Source organism: Panthera tigris, chromosome D2 (assembly GCF_018350195.1).
Source record: "Panthera tigris isolate Pti1 chromosome D2, P.tigris_Pti1_mat1.1, whole genome shotgun sequence".
In the NCBI taxonomy this organism is placed as follows: domain Eukaryota; kingdom Metazoa; phylum Chordata; class Mammalia; order Carnivora; family Felidae; genus Panthera; species Panthera tigris.
Window position 1 is genome coordinate 3,288,738 of NC_056670.1, and position 27,678 is coordinate 3,316,415.

The 27,678-nt window shown below is 38.2% G+C and overlaps 1 protein-coding gene across 1 annotated transcript in view; it reads left to right on the forward strand.

Moving 5' to 3' along the window:
- The window catches only part of PCDH15 (protocadherin related 15), an 833,394-nt gene that overhangs the window by 424,996 nt on the left and 380,720 nt on the right, over positions 1 to 27,678 (forward strand). Inside the window, 1 exon segment of the mRNA XM_042960326.1 lies at positions 26,053 to 26,161. Coding sequence (XP_042816260.1) covers positions 26,053 to 26,161 — 109 coding nt within the window.

Below are 27,678 nucleotides of genomic sequence, written 5' to 3' on the forward strand. Positions count from 1 at the left end.
GCGCTTTGTGCCTCCACCAGCCTAAGTCACTAAGTAAGACCTTAAACTTTGAGTGAGAGATAAGCATGTGTTACACCGGGCCACAGAAATCGCAATACTCATCTTGAATAGCAGTGAACACGCACTTGCTCGTGCAGGGTACTTAGTACATTTGTAGGTAAGAGCGAAGGTAAGAGGGCAGTAGTACTAACTCCCCATAGCACATACATCTCCTTCCACCTTGACCAGGTTGGCAGTGCTGAAAAGACACGAGTCAGCGGTCTTCCTGGCTCACGCCTCATCAGGGTGCAACCTGTTCTCACAGCCCGCATCCCCGGGGGGATGAATGCGGGAGCTGTCCTCAGGCCAGCACCCAGCATTCTGATGGGCAAACACCATGCTCAAGGCGACAACACACAATTCCGTTTCTGAGGCCTTGACCATGCAAGTTTCCATCGTCCTCTCTTGTCTACAAAAGAAGAATCACCTTTTCACCAATTGCTTTTCTACCCAAGGATGCTAACTAAAGACCAGGGTCAGGAGAAGGGGAAAAGGTGTTTAACTGCCACTGGCATGGAGGTTCTTAAGGGCAGAGTGGGTAAATGACTTTGATTTGTTTGATAAATGACTTTAATTTAACTAGGGAGGAAATTTAAATACTTGGATCTTTCTTCTTGGTGGAAACTATTTCAACACCATGTTATCCTTCTTTTGTTCTCATTAATTTTACATGTTATAATAATAAGGAAGGAAATAAAATCTATGAGGAAGGAAACAAAAATTCCTTGACATCCTACCACACAGTAATGATCATTTTTATTCATTTATGTATTTATGTAGATAAAATTAGATAATTTCCCACATACTCATTCCTGCTGTTTTATTTATGGAAATCATTTTTGTGCATGTTTTCTCTTTTTGCTTTCTTCCTCTTTATTTGTCTCAGACTGATGGATATGGACTCTAACATCTGATTCTTAACACTCGTGTAGTAAAATGTGTAATACGTATGTTTCTGTTCCTTAAGAAAAAAAATTATACTGGGGCACCTGGGTGGCTCAGTCAGTTGGGCATCCGACTTTGGCTCAGATCATGATGTCACAGCTTGTGAGTTTGAGCCCCGCATCGGGCTCTGTACTGACAGCTCAGAGCCTGGAGCCTGCTTCGTATTCTGTGTCTCCCTGTGTCTCTACTTCTCCCCTGCTCACGCTCTGTCTCTCTCTCCTTCAAAAATAAATAAACATTAAAAAAAAAAAAAGAATAGAATCATTATATATACAGTTTTAAGTACCTTGCCTTTCTTTTTAAGAAATACCTGTAGGAAATCCCTACAGGTGCTTGTAGGAAATCCCTACAGGTGCTTGGATAAAGATCTGATACATCATTTTACTGCTTACATCCGTTATATCCAAAAATATAATGAATCTGAGCATTTAAAAAATATTTATAGGTCACATGATTTATTCATCTATGATTTATCTATTCATAATTTGTTTCCATTTTTCCACTTGGTCATTTCATTTTTTTATCTATATAAAGGAGTATTGTTATTATTAGGTTTATATTAGTATTATTATAAGTTTTAGGCTTTATTCTGGTAAATAATAATATTTTCCCATAATATGTAAGTTATTTGTTGATTGTATTATATATTTTTCATACAAACGTTTCCATTTTTTATAATTGAAATTTTATATCTTTTTAAATACCTATTGGTTACCTATTTTATCCATTGGCTACAGAAAAGATCTCACATATTTTATATTTTGTATATAGTGATCTATATTTTCTTCTAAAATTTTATATATATATATTTTCTAAATAGTTTCCTAATGTTGTCAATTCTTTGCTCTAAAAGTCTAAGACCACAAAAATAGTCAATATTTAGATAAAAAGAATGCTCATAAATAAAGTACCTGTTAGAAGGTTAACTGTCAAAACAAACAGTAGACATTGTAGGTGATGAAACCTAAAGCTATTTAAAAACATAAGAACATAAGAATCCACACAGAGATGCCCACAAGAACCATTATTAAGATGTTTTAGAAGTTAATGTGAATTTACTAAGATTAAAAAATGAATCTATTTTTTTGTGTGATAAAAGACAAATTTTGGCAATGATTGATGGCAAATCTGAATACCCATAAGATTCTCTTAAATTAAATAAAAACTACTAAAATTAATAGTAATGCAGTGAATTTAATTTGATAAACCTTAACTGTATATAAATTAAACATGAAAAAATGTTAATAGGCTTCCTACTGTATTTTGTAGGAATGGACATGATGTAAATCATAATAGTGACAAAACTATAATAAACTTTAACATTTAATTAAATTTTATTAAATTTTAATGCAGTATATAGTAATCTGGTATTCATTGTGTTTAAAATTTTATTTTATTCTTCAGTATTTGTTTAAAAGCTTATTATGATTTTATATTACTTATAAATATTATTGCTGTCATTGTGTAAGTAAATGACTCAAAACGAATTACTTTTGTTCTTCCTTCCTTCTAGTATCATGAAATTAACAACCTTGCTCCTGAGACTATCACAGAAAGTCTATCTTAATTCTTACAATTCTTTGGAACTTTTTTTTTTCGGCTAGATTGAGTTCATACTTATAGTTCTTTTATTTTTTAGGTTTATTTATTTGTTTTTAGAGAGAAAAATTGCAAGCGGGGAAGGAGCAGAGGGAGAGAATAAGAATCCCAAGCAGGCTCCACACTAAGCAGGGGCTGGAGTCCACAAACTGTGAGGTCATGACCTGAGCCAAAGTTAGAAGCTCAACCAACTAAGCCACCCAGGCACCCCAATATTTATATTTCTTTTATTTTTTATTATTATTTTTTATTTGAAAGAGACAGTGTGAGTGATGAAGGGGCAGAGAGAGAGAGAGAGAGAGAGAGAGGGAGAGGAGAGAGAGAATCCCAAGCAGGCTCCACACTGTCAACACAGAGCCCAACCCGGGCCTTGATTTCATGAACTGTGAGATCATGACCTGAGCCAAAATCAAGAGTCGGAAGCTTAACCGACTGAATCACCCAGGCGCCCCTGTATTTATATTTCTTGTGCAAATAATCATCATCTCCTTTTCCTTGATCTTCTGTGGAACATTTCTAAAGCTTATTTGGGTTACATTCATTGCCACTTGGCCCAAGGATTTCTGAAAGTGGTAGAGATACAATAATAGAACATGGAAAATGAGTTTTTATTTTCTTTCTTTAAGTTTCTTTTAAAGTTTATTTATTTATTTTGAGAGAGAGAGCGCGCGCGAGCAGGAGGGGGCAGAGAGAGAGGGAGACACAGAATCCCAAGCAGGCTGCACACTGCCAGTGCAGAGCCCAGTGTGGGGCTGGAACTCAGAAACAGTGAGATCACTACCTGAGCCAAGATCAAAAGTCAGGCACTGAACTGACTGAGCCCCCCAGGGGCCCCGGAAAAAGTGTTTGTAACAAACTTGAGTCCTGTCCCACAGCCTCCTGTATGTTGCAGGAAACCCCAGAGAGGAATCCATCTATAGCGACACCCACATTCTTTCCCCTGGAGTTTAGTGGAACAGCACATCCCATCCGTGGAAGGAGTCATAGGAATTACAATAAAAAGCGCTGCCCATGCTGGCTGCATGCCATGTGCCTCTCCTTCCTTCCTGCCTCACCCCTTCCCGTCTCCTGTCTCCACCTCACCTGGATTGTTGGGATGACCACACTCCCCATGTGGCTCAGGGGAGATGGGTCCCACTCACTGCATGCCTACCTGGGTTGGCCTCCCAGGTGCTGTCCATGGTAACCCCTTCCCTCTCTTTGCCACCACCAGGAGCAAGGGGCACCCTGCCCCTGAGCCCATCAGGGCCCCTGGGGACACAGCACAGATAACCTGCCAGGGGCCAGTGGGAGAATCACTGCACTGGAAAGAGCGCCAACATCAAAAGTAATTTTCTTTCCAAGGCAGTGGCCTATTTAGTCAAGGCCTATTAAAGGCAGTGCAATTTGTTATTTTCTAAAAGTGAAACTTTTAGCCCTTGTGTGGCATTCCATTATGGTGGAGATTACTTTTAAAGTAATTCTAGGTCACCGTGTCCTCAAATGCAGAAATTCTGTAATTTTTCAAGAAGCTTTTCGATAATGCATACATTTTATAAGATTGAAAGTGAATGAGAAAATTTTAAAGGATACAAAGCAAAAGAAAAAAGCATTTTAATTTGCTCGTATTAGCATACGTTTCTTATTTTGAGTAGAAATATGACACACAAGTGCTAAAGGGAAATTAAATAGGTTTTTAAAAATGTTTTGTGTCAAGACTTTGTGGTGTGAGCTGTATTAAAATTAGTGTCTAAAAAATTTGCTAAATAAGATTTTTGGAGAAATATGGCTATTACAGTAGTTGAAAAATATGTTCCCTTCCAATTGGGGGATGTTTGTTATATTGGTTATTATTTTTTGTGTTTACTTTGTATCAAATTGTTTTATTTTTATTAGAAAAAAGTTAAATGCAGAAACAAGTGTTTCAAAAAAATTAAGGAGATGCCTGTGTTGTTCAGCATTATGCACCCAAGTTGTTTTCACATAGAGAACTCAGATTAAGCGTCAGCCCCACTGCGCTCCTGGCTGTGCCCTTAATCCAGGGTTATGATGTGATTCTGTTGGCCCTTCAGCAGCCATTTATACTTAAGGTTAGTTTGGGAATTTGCCTCAGTTGAAACTATCACTCCATCCAGTTTGATGGAAGAAATAGTAAAGGTTTAGGTTCATAGTCTCTCTATTCTATGTGGATTATTATTAAAATAATATTCACTATGCTTTCCCTTATAGCTATCATTCCTTAGTGAATTTCATCTTCCAGCAAAAATAATATATCTTCCCTTCCTTGACTGTCCATATTTTCTTACTCTGTCAGCAAAACAAATAAATTCTGTTTTCAAACAAGAACAAGACATCAATCTAATTCACTCTTTGACCTTCATGTTCCCCTTGCCTGTACAGGATTTGCTGTATCTAAGCAACCCCATCTCTACTTTTCCAGCACTGGCAGAATGGCTCTGGAATATTGGGTAAAAATCAGAGCACAGAAAGATGTCCCCAAAAACGAAAAGAATCACTGAAAGACTTGGAATGTAGCAATTTACCAATTATCTTTTACATGTGAAACACCTGAGATTCTTTTCATCTCCAGGCCCTTCTAATACAGAAGAGGTGACATCTGATAGGTGCGTTCTGGGCCTGCCACGTGCATGGACTGATGCATGTAGAGGCTGTCCTTAACCACCTTTGAATTGCTTATCTGTACATATAACACAGAAAAACATGGATTTCTTCCATGTTATGTCACTTTGGCAAGTATGTTGTATGATTTATTTTAAATCAGTGGCTAAATATATTCGTGTGACATCTAATTCTGGTGCCATTGATTTATTAGAATATGCTGAAAGTGTATGCACATGCCCTCTACCTGTATACGTATAAACCCACACGTTTTCTTATTTTAGCAGATAGATCTGGGATGCTTCCCCCAAGCTAAATACCAACAGATATTAATCCCATTGTAACAGTAGCACATTTCCTCTTTTAGTCCTCACTAGGCTTACTTTGCCCAATTAAGAGTAGTTCTGTATTTCTGAAAAATAAAAGAGGGTAGTATTTCCACAAGTTCTGTCTTCATTAGGGAGCCTTATGTCACCACTGGATTTGTGCTTTTCATGTCATTTAACCTTTCTGTTAAAAAAAATCGTAATTCTCTTTCTGTTACATTGCTTCCGTGAGTCTCAAATGAAATAAAATATATGATAGGCTGTAAAACTCTTCAGAAATGAGAAGTATGTTGACAGGACTAGGGTTTACACTTAGCACCCTACCCTCTGCCCTCTTAATAATTAGTAGAAAGTGCCATTGGGATGTGCCTTTAATTATTAGCTCTATATTAATATTAATTGATTTTGTCTTACAGTTATATTTTAACTCCTTGACAAAGGAAATCTTTTTTTACTGTTTCATCACTCAAAAAAAGAATCATTCCATCACTTATAGATGTATCTATACATCTAATTGATAGATAGATAGATGTATCTATCACAATGAGAGGGGAGAGAGAATAAAAGGGAATAAGAGAATAAAAAAGACTTTTATTGCAGGGCAATATTTTGGATGGTAGAGATACAGAGATTGTGATCATGTACCTGTAAGGAACTTACATTTTAGTACAGAGAGAACATTGAACGTTAAATGAATAAGGAAATAAGGCTATAAAACTTATATATAAGTGTATATAAACTTATATATAAGTGTATATAAACACTGCTATATACCGTGGAGAACACGGTATATATATATATATATATATATATATATATATATATATGTATAAAAACTTATATATAAGTGTATATAAACACTGCTATATACCGTGGAGAACATGACAAATAGTGATATGATGAGTGGGAATGAATGAAGGAGTTTTCATAGGTAGAGCAGTCAGGGAGGGCTTCTCTGAGGCTTTGAAACCTGACTTGTGAGGTAGAAAGCTAAATAGATAGCAGATGTAAAAACCCTGGGAGTGGAACTGTTTGAGTTAGTTTAATAAGGAAAAGTAAAACTTGTGGAAAACTCCTGTGTAACTTACTGCTTCAGGAGACATCTTTGTCTCCATGTTTCCCTTCCCTGTGCTTCGATGGGTGGCTGGGTGCTCCGTTCTCCTGCTTTGTGTGCACTGCTCAGGTTGATCACATCTGTCAGGGGCCACTAAGAGAAACAGAGCCCATGGCACCTAGTTACACAGAGGGGATTTGATGCAGGGAGCCGGGCAGCAGAGGCACAGAAGAGGGGTGGGTGACTCAGGAACAGCCATAGCAGGAAGCATCCCATAGGAGCCCTTTTCCCTCCATGCTTATTTTGGAATTCTGCAGCTGTCTGCTGCACATCTCTCTAGGCACATACTGAGGGACACACAAAAATGAACAAGATGTAGACCTTATGTTCAAGGATCTGAGGGTCTAGTATGAGAATATGCGTGTACAAGTGGGGGCACCCGGGTGGCTCAGTGGGTTAAGCATCCGACTCTTGATTTCAGTTCAGGTCATGACCTCACAGTTCAAGAGATCGAGCCCCCTGTCGGGCTCTGCAGTGACAGCACAGAGCCTGCTTGGGATTCTCTCTCTCTCTCTCTCTCTCTCTCTCTCTCTCTCTCTCTCTCACACACACACACTCTGCCTCCTCCCCCGTGCTCTCTCTCTCTCAAAATAAATAAATAAAATTTTAAAAAATCCAACTACAGGTGATCAGAAACAAGCAATACCAGTTCTGTGAGTATTCAGAGGAAGGAAAGATCAACTCTAGTTGGAGGGTCAGGAAGAACCTCAAGAAGGAGGTGCCATTTGAGCAGATCCTTGAACTTTTTGGATATTAGGAGGTCACAGAGGGCACAGCGGGGACCAAGAGGTGGACGGAGGGAGTGAGGTGGGTTACAGTCAGTCGTAAACATTTTTGGGTTTGGCTGCAAGAGTATGCAAATGGAAGCAATGGCAAATATGTACGGAAAGGGAGTAGGCTGGAGCCACCTTTTGGAAACCTTTTGCAGACCAAGCTTCAGAATATAGACTTCAGGCACTGGACCTTGGTTTGGCAAACTATAGCCCAGAGGCCAAGTCTGGACTTGGCCTGGGAGGGAAGGGAGTGTGCTACAGATGAGCATTTGCAACCTGCTTGATGATAGAGAACCACTAGGATTGAACCCCAGTTAAGTGAAATCTTATCTTCCCTGAGAAAAGATTTCCACTCTCCTCATTAACATATCTGTATTACCAAAAAAGAAAAAAAATCATTATTATATATTGATTTTTTTTTGTCAATAAACATTTTTGGAGAAAAAGAAAAAATAAAGAATGCCAGAGATGCCTGAGTCTGCTGGGGAGGAACATGGACATGGGAGGGTGCAGTTGGACAGCGGGGTACCCAAGGGCCCAGACTGCTCCTCAGGGTGCACGTTTCCTGAGGCTTGTAATGGGTTTCTCAGCAGTGCTCTTGTGAAGGGGTGCCTGGGTGGCTCATTCGGTTGAGAGTCTGACTCTTGGTTTTGGCTCAGGTCGTGATCCCAGGGTCTTGGGATCCAGCCCTGCGTCGGGCTCCATGCTGAGTGTGGAGCCTGCCTGGGGTTCTCGTCTCTCCCTCTGCCCCTCTCCCCTCTGCTCTCTATAGCTCTCTATCTCAAATAAATAAAATTTAAAAAAAAGAAAGAAAGAAAAGAAAAACACTGATGTTGTGAAAATTAAAGAGAACCCGGCACAGCCAGAATATCAGTAAGTGTGATTCCATTTCTTTTCACTTTCTTTCAATAAGTAGTTGTGGGTTGAACAACCAATCTCAAATATTTTGTAAGTAAATAAAGCTGACCATCCATTCCTCATCACGTAAAACAAAAATATTTAGGAGTTTCCTTGTTCTTTACTGATCCCTGTGGAATAGTTCAAACTCTTTTTCCATTGAGATCTGCACTTTTTCCCTCTTTTTCATTCCCAACCTTCTACCAGTTTACTTCAGTTGAAAAGCAGCATGTACACTTTCGTTAAGTTGTGGGTCTGTGTGTCTTCTGATGCCTTTCTAGTAGTTTGAATACTTTGAGTTGGAATTTGAGGAATAAACAGCAACAGGATCCCGAAAGTAGGCTTACCATTATTAAGTTTTGATATTCGGAAACATTACATCATAAGACAATCATGGTTTCCAACAATGAGAGTAAATACAGGGGCACCTGGGTGGCTCAGTCAGTTAAGCGTCGACTTCAGCTCAGGTCATGATCTCGTAGTTCAAGTGCTGTAGTGCTGACAGCTCAGAGCCTGGAGCCTGCTTCAGATTCTGTGTCTCCCTCTCCTCTCCTCTCCTCTCCTCTCCTCTCCTCTCCTCTCCTCTCCTCTCTCTCCCTCTCTCTCTCTCTCTCTCTCTCTCTCTCTCTCTCTCTCTCAAAAATAAATAAACATGAAAAGAATAGATAGAACTTCTACAGGAGTCCTCAGGGACAAGAGCTGCAAAAGCGTGTGAGTTCCAGTGTGGTGTGAATTGTTGTTCATAAGGTTTTAAGGAGGTGGCTTGCACAAACCACACCCCAAGGGACTTTGCGCAGGGTCAGGATTTGGGACAGATTGTCAGAAACGGTTAGAAGGGGGCACGTGGTTTGCATAAATCTTTACACAAGAATTTCCTGAGCTGTGTTTCCAGAGGCAGATTACCTAGAGCTACCCTCACCTATTACTATCAAATTTGCTTTGTGGAGTCAGGCCTGTCAAGTGTGATTCCTGTACCCACACTTTGAAAATTGTCAACATGGTGGCAAATCAGCACATTCTGTGTGGAAGACATCCTTGCTACCAGCACGGGAACAAGGGAAGGAAAAAACGATTTCACTGAAGCTCTGAAGACAAGTTGGGAAGCTTGGCAGATGGTTCCAGAGACCCTGTGAGCAAGATCAGCAATGCTATTTGAAAAAGACCTAGGAAGCATCCATCAGAGCCCTGCAGGCACCTGTATCCAGCTACTGAGGTCTCCCCTGTTGTGGTTTAAGTAGCCTCTGTTGTGAGGACAAAGTAGCTGAAAACCAGCCTGGGTCATACTTCTTCAAACAGTAAAACCAAGGGTTTCAGTCTGTGTTTCCACAAAAAGAGCCCAGACTTTCCAGGGTCCTTCAGGGCGCTGGGCATGTAAATGTCGCTGGTTTCATTTTGGGAAGTTCATATTTTGTTTGCGATTCAGAAGCAAGAAGCTAGCCGCAGGAACGGGATGAGAGCGCATGGGAACCAGACCTCGTGTTTATTCTGTTCTGTGACCTGAGGCGGACACAGTCCGTGAAGAGAAACAGGATGGCTACACCTGTCATGCAACGAGCCTTTCTCTTTCTCGCCTCATATTGTCAGGAAATCCCCGTAGCGTGAGCTCTATAAAGAATTAGGAGCTCCTTGTACTCGTGTCTCCTGGTGTGTATTTCCGTGTCAGTGGCCTTTTATAGATTTCCTGTTTGTCAAGAGGAGGCTGGTGTAATCTTTACAAATTCTTCTCCTTGCTGATTAAGTCGTGAAGGATAACTCTGGGTGAGAGTCCTGTTGGAAACAAGAGGATGTTTCTTTTGCTTTATTCACCTTTCATTAACTGGAAACAGATCAAGAGTTGAAGGCATGTTGTGTTCCAAATGAACATCCAATAGGGTAAGTTCAGTTTCTTCAATGCCTAGGATATAATACGTACGATGAAACTGGCCATCTAAAATTACTTATTTATATTCCCCATCTTATTAATCTCAGGAATGTTTCTGCAAAGAAAAATGGCAGTGTGGATATAATTGCTGCTGGTATACTTTTCCTAGAGCTGATACACAAATGGGTTTTATGTTTAAAATTTTCCACAATATCAGATTAAATAAAACTGGAAAATGCCACTAATATCTTTTTTTAGCTAATATTACATATCTGTATGGTCTATTAAATTAAAAATACCATAGTTGATATCTACAAAGGTTAAAAAAAAATTTTTTTTAAGGGCACCTGGATGGCTCAGTTGTTTAAGTGTCCAGCTTTAGCTCAGGTCATGATCTCGTGGTTCCTGAGTTCGGGCCCCGCAGCTGACAGCTAGGAACCTGGAGCTTGCTTCAGATTCTGTGTCTCCTTCTCTCACTGCGCTCTCTCTCTCTCTCTCTCTCTCTTTCGCTCTCTCTCAAAAGTAAATGAACATTAATTTTTTCAAAAATGTATTATAAGAAACAAGTTATTTATTAAAAAAAGTTTGTTTCAAATACAACTCAGTAAAGAATGCAATACAATGTGACCAAAGAGAAGAAAGTAAAACTAAGGAGATTAAAGACAGAAAAAAGAGGACTAAAGATGCAGGAATGAAGAAGGCATCATTAATAATGAATAACTGTTAATACTTAGCACTTGCTAGGAGCTATGTGATAAGGATTAAACTTTTCTTCAGTTAATTACCAACCCGCTCAGGGAAAAAACTAGAACTCCTTTATTTACTTTACGGACCAGCAGAGGGTGAAGCTCACAGAAGTTAGAGAACTTGAGAGGCAGGACCCTGTGTGGTCCTCGTGGACACATGAATACTGCCCCTGCCATGCACCTGTCTCCTGGGGTACCTTCCAGGAGCCCAAAGGTCCATGGGGGATAAGACAGTAACCATCAGATGGCCAAATAGAAGTATAACTAATTGGTGTTGACAAAGGCATTGGGTAAAGTGGCCAAATGCAGTAACAAAGATACCATAGAATGAATGAGAATAAATCTTCGAAATTTTATAAAACACCTAGGTTTGCAGATTGAAAATGTTCAAACCATGAAACACAGTGAAGGTAAGGAGACCAATACTTAGAAAAGGCTGGTATGCTATGTTTACTTCAAGATAAAAGCAAATTTTGGGGCGCCTGGGTGGCTCCATCGGTTAAGTGTCTGACTTCACTCAGATCACGGTCTCCTTATTGGTAGGTTCAAGTCCCGCATCAGGCTCTGTGCTGACAGTTCAGAGCCTGGAGCCTGCTTCTGATTCTGTGTCTCCCTCTTTCTCTGTCTCTCCCCTACTCACTCTCTGTCCCTCAAAGATGAATAAATGTTAAAAAATTAAAATAAAAGATAAAAGCAAATTTCTATTGGATAGTAAAAAAAATTAACAAAGAAAGAAAATATTAGTTATAATTCAGAAATCTGCTCCAAGAGAGACAATAGAGGAAATTTTATTTATTTATTTTTAATTTTTTTTAACGTTTGTTCATTTTTGAGAGGCAAAGCATGAGCAGGCAGGGAGCAGAGAGAGAGAGGGAGACACAGAACCTGTGTCTGTCAGCACAGAGCCCGATGCGGACTCAAACTCACGAACTGCGAGATCATGACCTGAGCTGAAGTCAGACTCTGAACTGACTGAGCCACCCAGGAGCCCCTATGGAAGAAACTTTATGAAGGGAGAATATAAAATTCAGTCATATTTTCATTCAAGTGTGAAACAACTGCCATTCTCACAGCTGCAAGGACTCACAGGTTCTTACTGAAAAAATACTCAGCGACTTATGTCACTTGACTGTTGAATAAAAATAAAGAATTTAGAAAGAAGTAAACCATGATATAAATGTTTAGGTGTGAACATCAAAACCAGTAAAACAAAGTAAAGTCTATAACCCAACAAAACTTTAATCTAAGTATGTTAATTTCTCGCTCGCTGTCTCTGTCTGTCTGTCTGTCTCTCTCTCTATATATATATACAATATACAGAGAATATATGTAATATAATATAATATATAATAAAACATGACATAATATATATAATACATATGTAACTGAATGCAGGAATATAAAATAATTCTTAAAGGAAATGTAAAATACAAATAATAGGTGGTTTCAGTTCTCAAATTTTATTAACAAGGGCAGCAGTTGGCTGTGTGTGTGTGTGTGGCGGGGTGGGGAGGGCGTTTAGGACCTGGAGGAAGAATTGTCGCAAATTAGATACGACAAATGCAATGACATGGTATTTTCTTGTTTGGAATGCCATCATATTCATTTTCGACCAGTTTTTTTGCTGGTTTTCTGTAAACCCAGATTATTTGGATTCAGTTCCTAATTTTAAGTCATTGTACGTCCTTTCCATGCCTGCTTTCCACACACTCACATTCCTGAACTTCACAGGTCTTATAGGATAGAGCTGGTCTGAATTGCTATTTTAAGTCTTTGTGGTGATAGACAAATTAATACTATTAAAACAGTGTAATAGAATATGATAGAAACAGGATTATTTGGTTTTGGGAAGGGATTGAATTTTCTGCTGATGTCCATTTAAGACGGAGAAGGGCGAAAGCAAAGAAAGTGTACAAATAGTTTTACTTTGCTCACAAAAAAGGAAAAAATAGTTAAAATTCCAGCCACATTTTGATGACTATTAAGTCCTTAGTATACAACTTTCTTGATAGACTGAAACATTAAATTTAAATGTTGGAAACATAATACCTGAGACTAAATGGAATTCAGCATTTAGAGAACCTTCAGATGGTGAAAGACTAAGCAGAAATCAAACAGAGAAAGAGGGATAAATTTGAATACATAAAAATGCCAAGTTTCTAGATGTCAAACACAAGTAACATTAAAAGGCAAACAACACACTAAAAAAATTGTAAGACTACTAACAAAGTGTTGATTTCTGCTCTATGCACATATGCCATGGAAATAAAATTTTAAAATATCAAAATTAAAAAAGATAGGCAAAGTAAATGAACAGAAGAATCAGCAATAGATATATCACATAAATTATGCTAGCAACCAAAGAAATGTAAAATTAAACCTTACACATATTTAGCAATACTCTAGGCATATATCACCCTCAGCATTCACAAATATGTGCTGTTATAAATACTGAGGAGGAAATAAACCATCACAGTCTGTCTCTCACACTTTCTCTTCTGGAAAGCCATCTGGCAATTTGCACAAAGGAGTTCAACATGTTCTCGTTCCTTGATCCAGAAATTCTGCATCCAGGAATCTAACGCATGGATAGAATTAAAGACACAGAATGGATAACAAATCCGATATAAGCAACTCAAGTGTACAACACTAAAGCCCAATTTATAACCCTAGTGGAGGTTGCATATTGTTGCCAGTTGTGTTTTTGAAGCATATTTATTGGCTTAGAACTATGATTATGAAGTAGTGAGAGGTAAAATAGCAAAATTCGTACATGCAAAGTGGTGAAATATCATGTACGTAAATAGATGATAGATACGTGGGTGACAAATACTGATGGAAAATACCTCACCATGTTGGCAGTGGGCTATCACTGGGTTGTTTGGTTTAAAATACTTTTTCTTTGTATTTGTTTTTTTTTAACTTTATTTATTATTTTTTAATATGAAATTTATTGTTAAATTGTTTTCCATACAACACCAGTGCTCATCCCAACAAGTTTCTTCCTTAACGCCCCTTACCCATTTAGCCCACCCCCCCACAACCCCTCCCGTAACCCTCAGTTTGTTCTCTATATTTAAGAGTCCCTAATGTTTTGTTCCCCTCCCTGATTTTATATTACTTTTGCTTCCCTTCCCTTCCTACAATCTGTTTTGTACCTTAAAGTCCTTGTATGAGTGAAGTCATATGATATTTGTCTTCCTCTGACTGACTAATTTTGCTTAGCATGATACCCTCCAGTTCCATCCACATAGTTGCAAATAGCAAGATTTTATTATTTTTGATTGCCGAGTAATACTCCATTGTATGTATACCACATCTTCTTTATCCATTCATCCATTGATGGGCATTTGGGCTCTTTCCATACTTTGGCTATTGTCGATAGCACTGCTATAAACATTGGGGTGCATGCGCCCCTTTGAAAGAGCACACCTGTATCCCTTGGGTAAAAACCTAGTAGTCCAATTGTTGAGTTGTAGGATAGTTCTATTTTTAATTTTTTGAGGAACCTCCATACTATTTTCCAGAGAGGCTACACCAGTTTGCATTCCCACCAGCAGTGGAAAAGAGATCCTCTTTCTCCGTATCCTTGCCAACATCTGTTGTTGCTTGAGTTGTTAATTTTAGCCATTCTGACTGGTGTGAGGTGGTATCTCATTTTGGTTTTAATTTGTGTTTTTTGATCATGAGTGATGTTTAGCATTTTTTCAGGTGTCTATTAACCATCTGGATGTCTTCTTTGGAAAAGTGTCTATTCCTGTCCTTTGCCCATTTCTTCATTGGATTATTTGGTTTTTAGGTGTTGAGTTTGATAAGTTCTTTATAGATTTTGGATACTAACCCTTTATGTGATCTGTCATTTGCAAATATCTTCTCCCATTCTGTTGGTTGCCTTTTAGTTTTGCTGATTGTTCCTTTGCTGTAGAGAAGCTTTTTACCTTGATGAGGTCCCAGTAGTTCATTTTTGCTTTTGTTTCCCTTGCCTCTGGAGACGTGTTGAGTAAGAAGTTGCTGCAGCTGAGGTCGAAGAGGTTTTTGCCTGTTTTCTCCTCTAGGATTTTGATGGCTTCCTGTCTTATGTTTAGGTCTTTCATCCATTTTGGGTTTTTGTATGGTGTAGAAAGTGGTCCAGGTTCATTCTTCTCCATGTCGCTGTCCGGTTTTCCCAGCACCACTTGCTGAAGAGACTGTCTTTATTCCATTGGATATTCTTTCCTTCTTTGTCAAATATTAGTTGGCCATACATTTGTGAGTCCATTTCTGGGTACATGCAAAAATCCTCAACAGGATGTTAGCCAACCAGATCCACCAACGTAATAAAAGAATTGTTCACCCCGAGCAAGTGAGATTTATACCTGGGCTGCAGGGCTGGTTCAGTATCTGCAAAACAATTAACATGATTCATCACATCAATAAAAGAAAGGACAAGAACCATATGATCCTCTCAATAGAGGCAGAGAAAACATTTGACAAAATACAGCATCCTTTCTTTTTTTTTTTTTTGATGTCTATTACACTTATCTTTATTTTTTTTATTATTATTTTTTTAATATATGAAATTTATTGTCAAATTGGTTTCCATACAACACCCAGTGCTCATCCCAAAAGGTGCCCTCCTCAATACCCATCACCCACCCCCCATCAACCCTCAGTTTGTTCTCAGTTTTTAACAGTCTCTTATGCTTTGGCTCTCTCCCACTCTAACCTCTTTTTTTTTTTTTTCCTTCCCCTCCCCCATGGGTTTCTGTTATGTTTCTCAGGATCCACATAAGAGTGAAACCATATGGTATCTGTCTTTCTCTGTATGGCTTATTTCACTTAGCATCACACTCTCCAGTTCCATCCACGTTGCTACAAAAGGCCATATTTCATTCTTTCTCATTGCCACGTAGTATTCCATTGTGTATATAAACCACAATTTCTTTATCCATTCATCAGTTGATGGACATTTAGGCTCTTTCCATAATTTGGCTATTGTTGAGAGTGTACAGCATCCTTTCTTGATAAAAACTCTCAAGTAGGGATAGAAGGATCATACCTCAAGATCATAAAAGCCATATATGAAAGACCCACCGCTAACATCATCCTCAATGGAGAAAAACTGAGAACTTTCCCTGTAAGGTCAGGAACACTACAGGGATGTCCACTCTTGCCACTGTTATTCAGCATAGAATTGGAAGTCCTATCTTCAGCAATCAGATAACACAAAGGAAAAAAGGTATCCAAGCTAGCAAGGAGGAAGTCAAACTTTCACTCTTCACAGATGACATGATCCTATATACAGAAAATCCAAAAAATTGCACCAAAAAACCTACTAGAACTGATCCATGAATTCAGCAAAGTTGCAAGATATCAAATCAGTGCACAGAAATTGGTTGCATTTGTATACACCAATAATGAAGCAACAGAAAGAGAAATCAGGGAATTGATCCCATTTACAATTCCACCAAAACCCATAAAATACCTAGGCATAAACCTAACCAAAGAGGTGAAAAAATGTATACACTGAAAACTATAGAGTACTTTAAAAAATTTTTTTAATGTTTATTTATTTTTGAGAGAGAGAACATGAGCAGGGAAGGGGCAGAGAGAGAGGGAGACACAGAATCCGAAGCAAGTTCCAGGTTCCGAGCTGTCAGTACAGAGCCCAGTGTGGGGCTTGATCTCATGGCCAGCGAGATCATGACCTGAGCCAAAGAGTCATGCAACCAACTTAGCCACCCAGGTGCCCCCGAAAACTGTAGAAATCTTACAAAAGAAATTGAAGAAGACACAAAAAAATGGAAAAAGATTCCATGCTCCTGGATAGGAAGAACAAATATTGTTAAAATGTTGATACTACCCAAAACAATCTACATATTCAATGGAATCCCTATCAAAATAACACCAGCATTCTTCACAGAGCTAGAACAAACAATCCTAAAATTTGTATGGAACCAAAAAAGACCCCGAATAGCCAATGCAATCCTGAAAAAGAAAATCAAAGTAGGAGGCATCACAATCCTGAACTTCAAGCTATACTGCAAAGCTGGAATCATCAAGACAGTATGGTACTGGCATAAAAACAGACACTTAGATCAATGGAACAGAACAGAGAACCCAGAAATAGACCCACAAATGTTTTTATTTGTATTTGTACTTAACAGTATACTCCAAGATGATTTTTTTCTTTATCAGAAAGACAAGAAAATAATTTTTTGCTATGTATCTACAGATGTCTTCCATGGCCAATGTGAAAATTGTGGAATTTTATGTGAAATTTTTATGTAATAATAATGAAAATTAAGCTATACTGTTTTTATGGCACTTTAATGGCTCACCCCAAAATATTCCTAGATTATCTGTCAATCTGTCATATATTTATCTATCTACCTATTGATTGTGGGTTCTTCTAACTCCCTTATCCAGCCTCCATCAGATGCAACCATATCCTGCCTTTCCACGAGTCTCACCTCTGCTACATGGGTCAAAATTTACTTTCTTCAAGCTATGCATACTTGAATTTCTCTGATTCTTGGTATTTTGAATATCTCACTCGGAATAGTTTAACATGTGAGTTTTCTGTCCGAGCTCTCTCTTAATATTTATCAATAGATGTCTTTATTAAAAGAATTCTAAATGAACCTGTGTACCTGTACTTTGAGTCCCTGTGACTGAGCGCTTCTCCATAAGAACTTCTTAATAAATTAGGGAATTATCGCAGACTTTCTGTAATCAAAGTGTAGGGAATGAGTTTATAAATTGGATGTAAAACTAATGCAGCTGAGTATATTCACTGAAAAGAATTTCACTGAAGCTTCTGTTTAATAAAGTGAAATGTTCATTTTAAGTGAATATTCAACTCTGTGATACACCATCTTAAAGTTATGTTTAAGTCTAATCATTAGATAATTTTCTTTGCAGCTTTTAGATCTAAATCTTGGTCTAAAATCAAATAGTAATGATAGGCCCCCTTCATTCCCTCAAACATTTGATCAGGTATGCAATTCTAAATAAAACCTTCAAAATTCATGTCAGTGTCACGTTTCAAGAAAAATATGCAAGATATGGTAAAATTAGCTTCCAGCTAGAAATGAAAGAAATCCCATCACTCTCTCTCTCTCTCTCTGCTTACAACTTGAAGCCAATTTTAATGCTAATATAATACAATTAAAATAATAAAGTAATCTTAATACTACGATCTATAATGACTTCCATTACTAAGCATGGCCCTTACTGTTTTATTCATTTATATACTGTCTTTCATGAATCCCTGTACCAATTAATGAAATGTAGATATTATTAACTTCACTATGAAAATTATGATTAAAATGCTGAGGGATTAAACAACTTCTCAAGAGGTGATATTGCAACTTATTTGGCAAGATTGGAATGTTTTACTTAGGATACAGGAGCTCGTCACTCAGTCTCCTGGAATGTTTTAGAGACTGTTTATTACACCAAAGGCCATCGCTGTGAAGCACTTTGAGCCGACATCTGTGTATTCTGAGAATTCTTGTGGCCACCTTACTCTTCCCTTTAGGTGGGTGTAGTATTCTTTGTGAATGAAAGATGCTCATACAGCCTCAGTATGTGTATTTGGATGTCTTACAGGAGCCCAGAGAGCAAGGCTAGGTCAATGAGGCTCGTGAATACCCTGAATAATACAGAACTGAGAAGTCTCTTATTCAACAGTTCTTAGTGCCTGTGTAACACATGTATTTCTGGTGCTGTCGATACAACCGATCTCTGTTCTCAAGAAAGTTCTAGGCAAGGAAACTCAGACACATGGTTCTAGTGAGTGTTAGATAAATTTTAATAAGGAAGAGTGCAATATTCTCTGTATAGAAATGCATAAGGGAAATTATCAGGTATACCTCAGGTCAAAATATGTGGATGGGTAGAGGAAATAGACAAGTATAAAGGGAAAGAAAAATGGGGAACTGGGAGAATGAGAAACTTTTCTTCAGCAAGACAACATTAATAGGGTCTAAATAAAAGCCATAGAGTAGGATATAATATTTATTGAACAGTAAGCTGATAAAGACTTACACTGTGATATATGGAGAGCTCTTATGAACCAGTAAGGCAAAGTAGGAGAACGGACAAAAGACATGAAACAACACTTCACAAATGTCCAACATTCTAAAACAGTTCAAATCACTGTGAGGTAACGATGCGTACCTACCGAATGGCTAAACTTACAACTGTCAGCAGAGCAGTGGACCACTCACAATAGAACGTGAGCTCACACAACAAGTTTAGAAGACTTAAAACGGCAGGGACCTAGCCCATATATGCGTGTCTGACAATTATATTCTTATATTTCACACAAACGCCTTCATGTGTAAGAACACACGCAGAAGGACATAGTGCTGTTTGTCACGGCATGCCCTGGAAACAACCCAAACGCCATCACCAGTGTGAAAAGGAAACAAAGTTGGGGGTGTCTGTCTAATGGAACACAGTACATCCATTAAAACGAGAGTGCAGGGACTACACTTGATGTACCTAACTCCCACATGCATGCCGACCAGGTAAGACATAATAATACTTGAACAAAGTCAGTAATTAAATGACATTGTATAGTTCTATTTGAAATTAATCTATGATAATAGAAAGCAGGCCATCTTTAGAGTGGAAGGAGCAGGAGCGATTGATAGAAAATATGGAGAATAGAGGGCTTCTGAAATATTGACGATATTCTAGTTCTTAATGTCATGGCATTTAGAATTAAATACGACTTGGTGATAGTTCATCAGGTTATGGATTTATGGTTTATAAAAGTCTGTCATATATAGCCCTTCCATACAAAGTTTAGTTTTTGAAAGCAAGTTGTATTTTGTTGCAACAAATAATCCTTGTAAACACATCCCTGAGCATACGTTTCATTATTTATGTAAAATAAATTGCTCAAAATGAACTACTGGGACCTTATGAAGATAAAAAGCTTCTGCACAGCAAAGGAAACAACCAACAAAACTAAAAGGCAACCAACGGAATGGGAAAAGATATTTGCAAATGACATATCGGACAAAGGGATAGTATCCAAAATCTATAAAGAGCTCACCAAACTCCACACCTGAAAAACAAATAACCCAGTGAAGAAATGGGCAGAAAACATGAATAGACACTTATCTAAAGAAGACATCCAGATGGCCAACAGGCACATGAAAAGATGCTCAACGTCGCTCCTCATCAGGGAAATACAAATCAAAACCACACTCATATATTACCTCACGCCAGTCAGAGTGGCCAAATGAACAAATCAGGAGACTCTAGATGCTGGAGAGGATGTGGAGAAACGGGAACCCTCTTGCACCGTTGGTGGGAATGCAAATTGGTGCAGCCACTCTGGAAAACAGTGTGGAGATTCCTCAGAAAATTAAAAATAGACCTACCCTATGACCCAGCAATAGCACTGCTAGGAATTTACCCAAGGGATACAGGAGTACTGATGCATAGGGGCACTTTTACCCCAATGTTTATAGCAGCACTCTCAACAATAGCCAAATTATGGAAAGAGCCTAAATGTCCATCAACTGATGAATGGATAAAAAAATTGTGGTTTATATGCACAATGGAATACTACGTGGCAATGAGAAAGAATGAAATATGGCCTTTTGTAGCAACGTGGATGGAACTGGAGAGTGTGATGCTAAGTGAAATAAGCCATACAGAGAAAGACAGATGCCATATGGTTTCACTCTTATGTGGATCCTGAGAAACTTAACAGAAACCCATGGGGGACGGGAAGGAAAAAAAAAAAAGATTAGAGTGGAAGAGAGCCAAAGCATAAGAGACTCTTAAAAAACTGAGAACAAACTGAGGGTTGATGGGGGGTGGGAGGGAGGGGAGGGTGGGTGATGGGTATTGAGGAGGGCACCTTTTGGGATGAGCACTGGGTGTTGTATGGAAGCCAATTTGACAATAAACTTCATATATTGAAAAAAGATAAATAAAAAAATAAAGACAATATCACAAAAATAAATAAATAAAATAAATTTCTTTAACTAATTCAAAAAAAATAATAAATTTCTCAAACTACATTTATTAGGTCTAAGCAAATAAACAAATATCAAAGGCAAAGGCTCAAAGAAATGTTTTGTAAACAAGGTAGGTATTAGAACTATAGATCAAATATGCAATTGCAAGGATGGTCAGATGCACTTTTGGAATACAGCAGCCCATCACAGGATATATGACAAAAAATCTATCTCAAAAACTTTTTCAGAGATACTTTAGAATAAAACAAAAGTATACAATTGAAGAACAGTGTCTTTAATCTTCTGTGCTTGCCAATACATTTATTTATTATGTGTATAAATAGTTACAGATATATCTATACATAGACTACAATAGCAGCATTCTGACTGAAACTTGCTTTCTCATTCTGGTGTTGAAGATGTAGAAGGTGGAGCGCCTGGGTGGCTTGGTCGGTTAAGCGTCCGACTTCGGCTCAGGTCATGATCTCACGGTCCGTGAGTTCGAGCCCCGCGTCGGGCTCTGTGCTGACAGCTCCGAGCCTGGAGCCTGCTTCCGATTCTGTGCCTCCCTCTCTCTCTGACCCTCCCCCATTCATGCTCTGTCTCTCTGTCTCAAAAATAAATAAACGTTAAAAAAAAAAATTAAAAAAAAAAAAGATGTAGAAGGAGTAACTAACCCTCACGTACCTCAACAGTCCAATCGCCTCTTGTTATTTTCTCAAAAAGAATTCAGTAGTTGAACCTGAAAGCATTGTCTTAGATATACTGAAAAGACAAGGCACCCCTCCAGAAGAGCTAATTGGATACGAAGCTTATGTCCCTGGGGGAATAATCTTGGGTTTTATAATCATAGAATTATGCAGCATTTCTACTGGAGACAATCTTTTCGTTATTGTTTAATAGTTTCTATGATTATCTTCACGACATGAATCTCTTTATATGGAATCACCATCACTAAAGATGTCAGGGAATTTAACTCGGGGGACTCAAAGCAGTGAAATGTGAATCCACTCTTCTGTGCACTTTTAACATGTGCGCATCAGCACAAACAGAATTCAGGAGATGGGACTTCTTCTCAAAGATAGGAGTTCTTCTCAAAGACAAAGAAGGCTGCCTTCTCTGCAGAGAAGACAGATTTGCTTTAGGGGCAAGGTGCCCAAGAGCTTTGCAGTGTTTGGATGCCTTTTTTATGTGTCTCCTGGAATTCAACTTGATGAAGCAAATATGTTGCAAACAGTTCCTCACTAGGCTAGGCGGTGGGTTATTAGATATTTTGTGTGCACCTGCCAACAGAGCCTTCTGTGAAGACTAATTGAGCAATTACTGCAATTATATGGTCATAAGGGAACCTTGTAATCCTGTCCTTAAGGATACCCAAGCATAATTAGGCCATGGGTGAATTTCCAAGTTCTTCAGCATAATTCTTCTTCTCTAATCCAGTGGTAAAATTAGAAGCTAAGAGAAATAAGGGGGCGGGAGAGGAACGGAGCAGTAGTTACTGTCTGCTTGAAGAGGATGGTTCTTCAAAAGAAATGCGTCTCCTAGTTTTTCCCCTTTTCTAAGGCCTGGGGAGCCTGCTCTGGCAGTGGTCACCTCGGGCCGGTTTCCTTCAGGTCTGGATCCGTGTGGTGATCTGCTACCAGGCTGGAAAATTCAGTACAATACAAATTGACATCAATGTATTTAGTAAGTAGATATTAATTTGCCAAATATTATAAATGATTGCATGTTTTTTTCCCCCATAAAATTCTTTTTTTTCTAAGGAATAGTTTCTCGCTGGCATTTCCTTGGTTAGTTGTATGTCCTTCCAATGGCTGGCTATCTCCCATACAGAGATTTTTGGTGATGGAGAAGTTCAAAACTTGATGCATCTTATTATGTTGTTTCTTCTAATGAGTCCATGTTACATTTTCCAACTCTGGCTTAAATGCTACTTATCTTTATAAAAAATTGCATTACATATTGTAACAGTAGCATTCTACACAAAACACAGTATCCTTTAATGTTACATATTACCAGTGTTAGAAATTCTCAAGATTCAAACACCCCAATCTACTTGGGAGGTAATCTTAGGAATCATAGCTGAGAATTCATCCTTTTCACCTTTAAACGTAGATTTTCTAAAAAAAAAAAACAAAAAAACAAAAAAACAAAAAAACAAACCTCATGAACAGTAGCCTAAGAAAAAATTTTTCTTAAGTCGCTAGTCTTTGTAAGAAAAGACAGAAATCAGTCCTAAGAAGTTATATAAGACAACTGTACTCCCAAATTTCCAGAAACTCATTGAAGCCTTCACCAAGAGGGTTTATTTATTGTATTCTCACTAGTACAATTTGCTAATTTATAATATTAAAAATAGTACAGAGTATGGAAACTACACAGTGAAACAGGACTGAACGGCTTTAAATACATTTCATCCCACCTCCCCTCTTCACTTCTAGGCCCACTCTCCCGAGACAGCCACATGCTGGTATTTCTAGTTTCAATTCTTCTGATTCTAGATGTCACGTAATTATAAACGGAGCACTTGTTTCTTTTTATTTCTTCAGTTCTCACCATACATTTATTAATAACCAACTATGAACGATGAGGAATTTAATTAGAACCTTTCCCTCCCTTTTGGTTTTGTTTATTGTGTTATTTTTAGTTTTTTTCCCCTGTTGTTCATATGATTTTTAAAAATATGACTGAAACTCCATTTCTCATCCCAGCAACTTGTACAGGAAGAGGATTTTAAACTATGTGTCTCATTACCCAAACTAAAACTGTATATGTGTTGGTCACTGAGCAGAGAAAGGTGTCAGCAGAGAAACCCAATGTGATCTGGTCATGTTTAGCACTCTCCCAGAAGACCTCAGGTGCAGTTTTTTTTTTTTCTTGTTTTGTTTTTTGTTTTTTGTGTGTTTTTTTTTCTTTTAATTCTAGGTAAGTTTTTTCAAAAAGCAGGAGTCTAGGATCCCTTAGTATATTTCTCTGGCCATGGGAAGGAAGACAGGACTGCAAAACATCCTGAGAGTTGAATTCCCTTCGCAAGATCTGCATGCTACTGTACTTTTGGAAGACCCACCACAGATTTATTAGTTGAACCAGAACTGCAGTAGCTTGGCTGCATGCTGACTTTGGCTAACGCCATCAGGCTGCTTTGACAAATGTCTAGGATGACCTATCAGCCCTCCACTCCTGTGTTCAAACATACAGACTTGAAGAGCTTTGGATGCTTTCAGTGTCAGGAGAAGTACAGGGTTACAGAGGAAGGAAATTGTCTGTTGGGCAGGTGTGTGTGTGTGTGTGTGTGTGTGTGTGTGTGTGTGTGTGTGGTGTGTGGTGTGTGTGAGAGAGAAGTGACGCAATGATAGAGTGAAATGGAGAACGAGGGACAGAAATAGGGAACAAGGGAAAGAGTTGAGGAAGACTGTTGTATTGTGATGTGTTGTATTGTGCGGAAAGAACAACAACCAAAAGAACAGTAGTCATCCTGATTTAATGGAGTGATTTTGATATTGGTTTGACATTTTCATGGATCTGAAGACACATGAAAAAGGTGAATACAGTATTGCAAAGTTATCCCTACCAGGAGCTCTTTGTTTTTAGGAAGATATTAAAAACGTTTAGGCTATGGAGAGCCTATTAGAGATTTTTAAGTCTGCAGAACCCCCAAGATGTATGTGAACTCCAAATATTTGCTCAATGATTACCTTTAATTATTTCAACTTCAAAAATTTAACATGTTTTAGCAATATACTTGTGTTTAATATAACTTACCATAACTTAATCACAATTAAGTATTCCACATTACAGTTTCATATTCTTGCATTTCTTTTCAGCAGGCCACTACTCTACATTTCTGCTGAGATTAGAAAGTACTGATTTCATATAAAAGTACATGATACGTTTCAAGGTTCTCTCATTTGAGAAGATATAATATAAAATAACGTTGCAGTGACTCCTTAGACTGTGAAGTCAGATATTGAAATAGACATTATTTCCCTTTAAAATTACTATTATGTTTGGACTGAGGGCTTGCAGAGACTTAAGGCAGTATTTCTCAAACTGTGTTCTAAGGCAATGTAAGAGTTCAAGGAGATGTTAATGGATGATTCTAGAAAATGTGCAAATAACACCCCCTTCTTAGATGGCCATTATGCAAATTAGCACAAAAGTCTCCGAAAAGACCTGCAGGAAAGTGGATTCACTTTTTGAAAGTTTCTTCCATATCCTGTGTCGCAAGCTTATCTGTGAAGAGTGCACGTTTGTTTTTTCAGCATATTTGTTACAAATAATGATTGATCATTCAGTACAGGGGCCAAGAAACTCTGTCCTACATACCATTCGTCTTTGTAAATAAAGCTTTATTGCAGCATAGTCATACCCACTTGGTTGATTTTGTGTTACAGTGTCAGAGTTGAGAAGCTGACACGGAGACTCTCTGTCCAGCGAAGCCTAAATATATTTATTATCTGGTCCTGTACAGAAAACTGCTTACCGGTCCTGATAGTGGAACAGAATACCACTGGACATCACATTGGCAAACACTGGCTTAGAGAAATATATTATGATTTTAAACAGAGTCCTCTTGCATATAATTATAAATTAAATTTATATGCATGTACGTACATGCATAATATATAATCAATTTCACTATATGACATTTGCAGTGATGGGGCTTTGATTTCTATTCAGTTAAAGCATTGATTTTTAAAATTTTGTTTTTAATGTAATTAAGTGATTACATTTTTAAATGTAATTTTTTTAATTTTTTAAATTTTAAATGTAATTAAAAAGTAATTTTTAAAATATGAGTTAGGAAGAAAAAGAATGTAAATATTCTTACAAATCTTGTCTACAGACAGATAAAATTGTATTTGATAGCCTCATACTTCTGATTTAATTATCTAGGGAAGATGCAAATTCATTGATCTCTTTCTTCCTCGTCTTCCTCTTAGGAGAAAACCCTGATATAGTGTAATTACTATGACTTTTCATTCTGACCCTGAGGACACATTGTTCCCTCTTTGAATTCAAAATTAACTAGTCTAATGTGTTAAATTTCAAATCTCGAAAGCTGAGTTTAACTACTAGTTCAGGTATTGCCTAGCTGTCCAGACTGTAATGTCTAATATCTGAGTGTCAGTTCTCCATGAGGCGTTAAGAATAAAGTGAGACTAAACGCTCCCATTTTTTTTTTCCAGGAAGAACTGAACCCCATCGTGGTTACCCCGCCCATCCAAGCTGTTGACCAGGACCGGAACATTCAGCCACCAGCAGATAGACCAGGCATCCTCTATTCCATCCTTGTTGGTTCGTATCTGGTAACATTTTACACTCTCACTCATCGTTGTAGAATCATGCATAAATAGTTGTATCTAATCAAAGGAAACACCTTTAATAACAAAGATGGCCTTCTTAGAAGTTATTATTTTTATGTAAAAATAAATTCAGAAATAATAATTTTGGGGGTGCCTGGGTGGCTCAGCAGGTTAAGCAGACGACCCTTATTTTCTGCTCAGGTCGTGATCTCACTGTTGTGAGGCTGAGCCCAGCCTGCGTTGGGCTCCACGCTCAGAGTGGAGTCTGCTTAAGATTTTGTCTCTCCCTGGGGCACCTGGGTGGCTCGGTCGGTTAAGCGTCTGACTTTGGCTCAGGTCATGATCTCACGGTCCATGAGTTCAAGCCCCGCGTCGGGCTCTGTGCTGACAGCTCAGAGCCTGGAGCCTGTTTCAGATTCTGTGTCTCCCTTTCTCTCTGCTCCTCCCCTGTTCATGCTCTGTCTCTCTCTGTCTCAAAAATAAATAACGTTAAAAAAAAAAAAAAAGATTTTTCTCTCCCTCTCCCTGTCCCCAGCTTGTGCTCTCTGGCACTCTCTCACAAAACAAAACGAAACAAAACAAAACAAAACAAAACCACATCTTTCCCCTCAGAATTAGCTTTAGTGAGATGTGTTAAACAAAAAATGGAAAAATTCCATTAAGGAAGTGAAACAACTTTAAAAAAATAGGATATTAATCTACATATTGGTAACTTTGTCTGTGTTCCGGCACAAAGAATTCTCTAAGAAAAATTTGAAAAAAATCCATTGAAAATGTACAGTTTGCTCTACTAGTATTTTATCATTGGTTGAAGACAATTATGTAATTCTGAGACAAACTGAATGAATTAAATAAGGGCTTTTGTCACCATATGGGAGAAGGATCACGAGTACCCAAAGGGTCACAACACATTATACCCTTGGCTGATTTTTCCTTGAAAAGTTTCACAGGAGCTCTTCTGGCTCATCCTTGTACATGGACTGGTAATTGCACCGAAGCAAAAATGATGAGAATGTGATTATGCCACTCTTCCCAAATTGCTTTTGCTAAAACATGGATGTTGCTGCTTTTCATGGTTTAGAGTATCTAGAGAGACAGATGCATGGAGACCATACCTCTCTTAGTGAGAAAGGGGTTGCTCTTGAAATGGGCTTCAGAATGACTGTTCAGTGGAATTCAGCACTACTCTCAACTCCTGAGCCTTTAGTCTGTGTGTATGTGCACATACATAACAATACAGCAGCCTACAAGACACCAGACAGATTGCCAAATATGATCCTATATCCTACTTAGAAATGCTGTCTGTAAAGAAAATAAAGCAGTTCTGTTTCAAGCCTTTGGTGTGTAGAACTGTGCACATATCATAACCCCATGGTAGAGATGAGATCATTACATTTTTAAAAAGTCCTTATGAACATAAGCGTCAGTCTTTGAAGTCTGTAAGGGCCTGGAGCATAGATCAAAAGAAATAACCATTGTTCATTTCATCAACTGGAGGTTTGATCATAT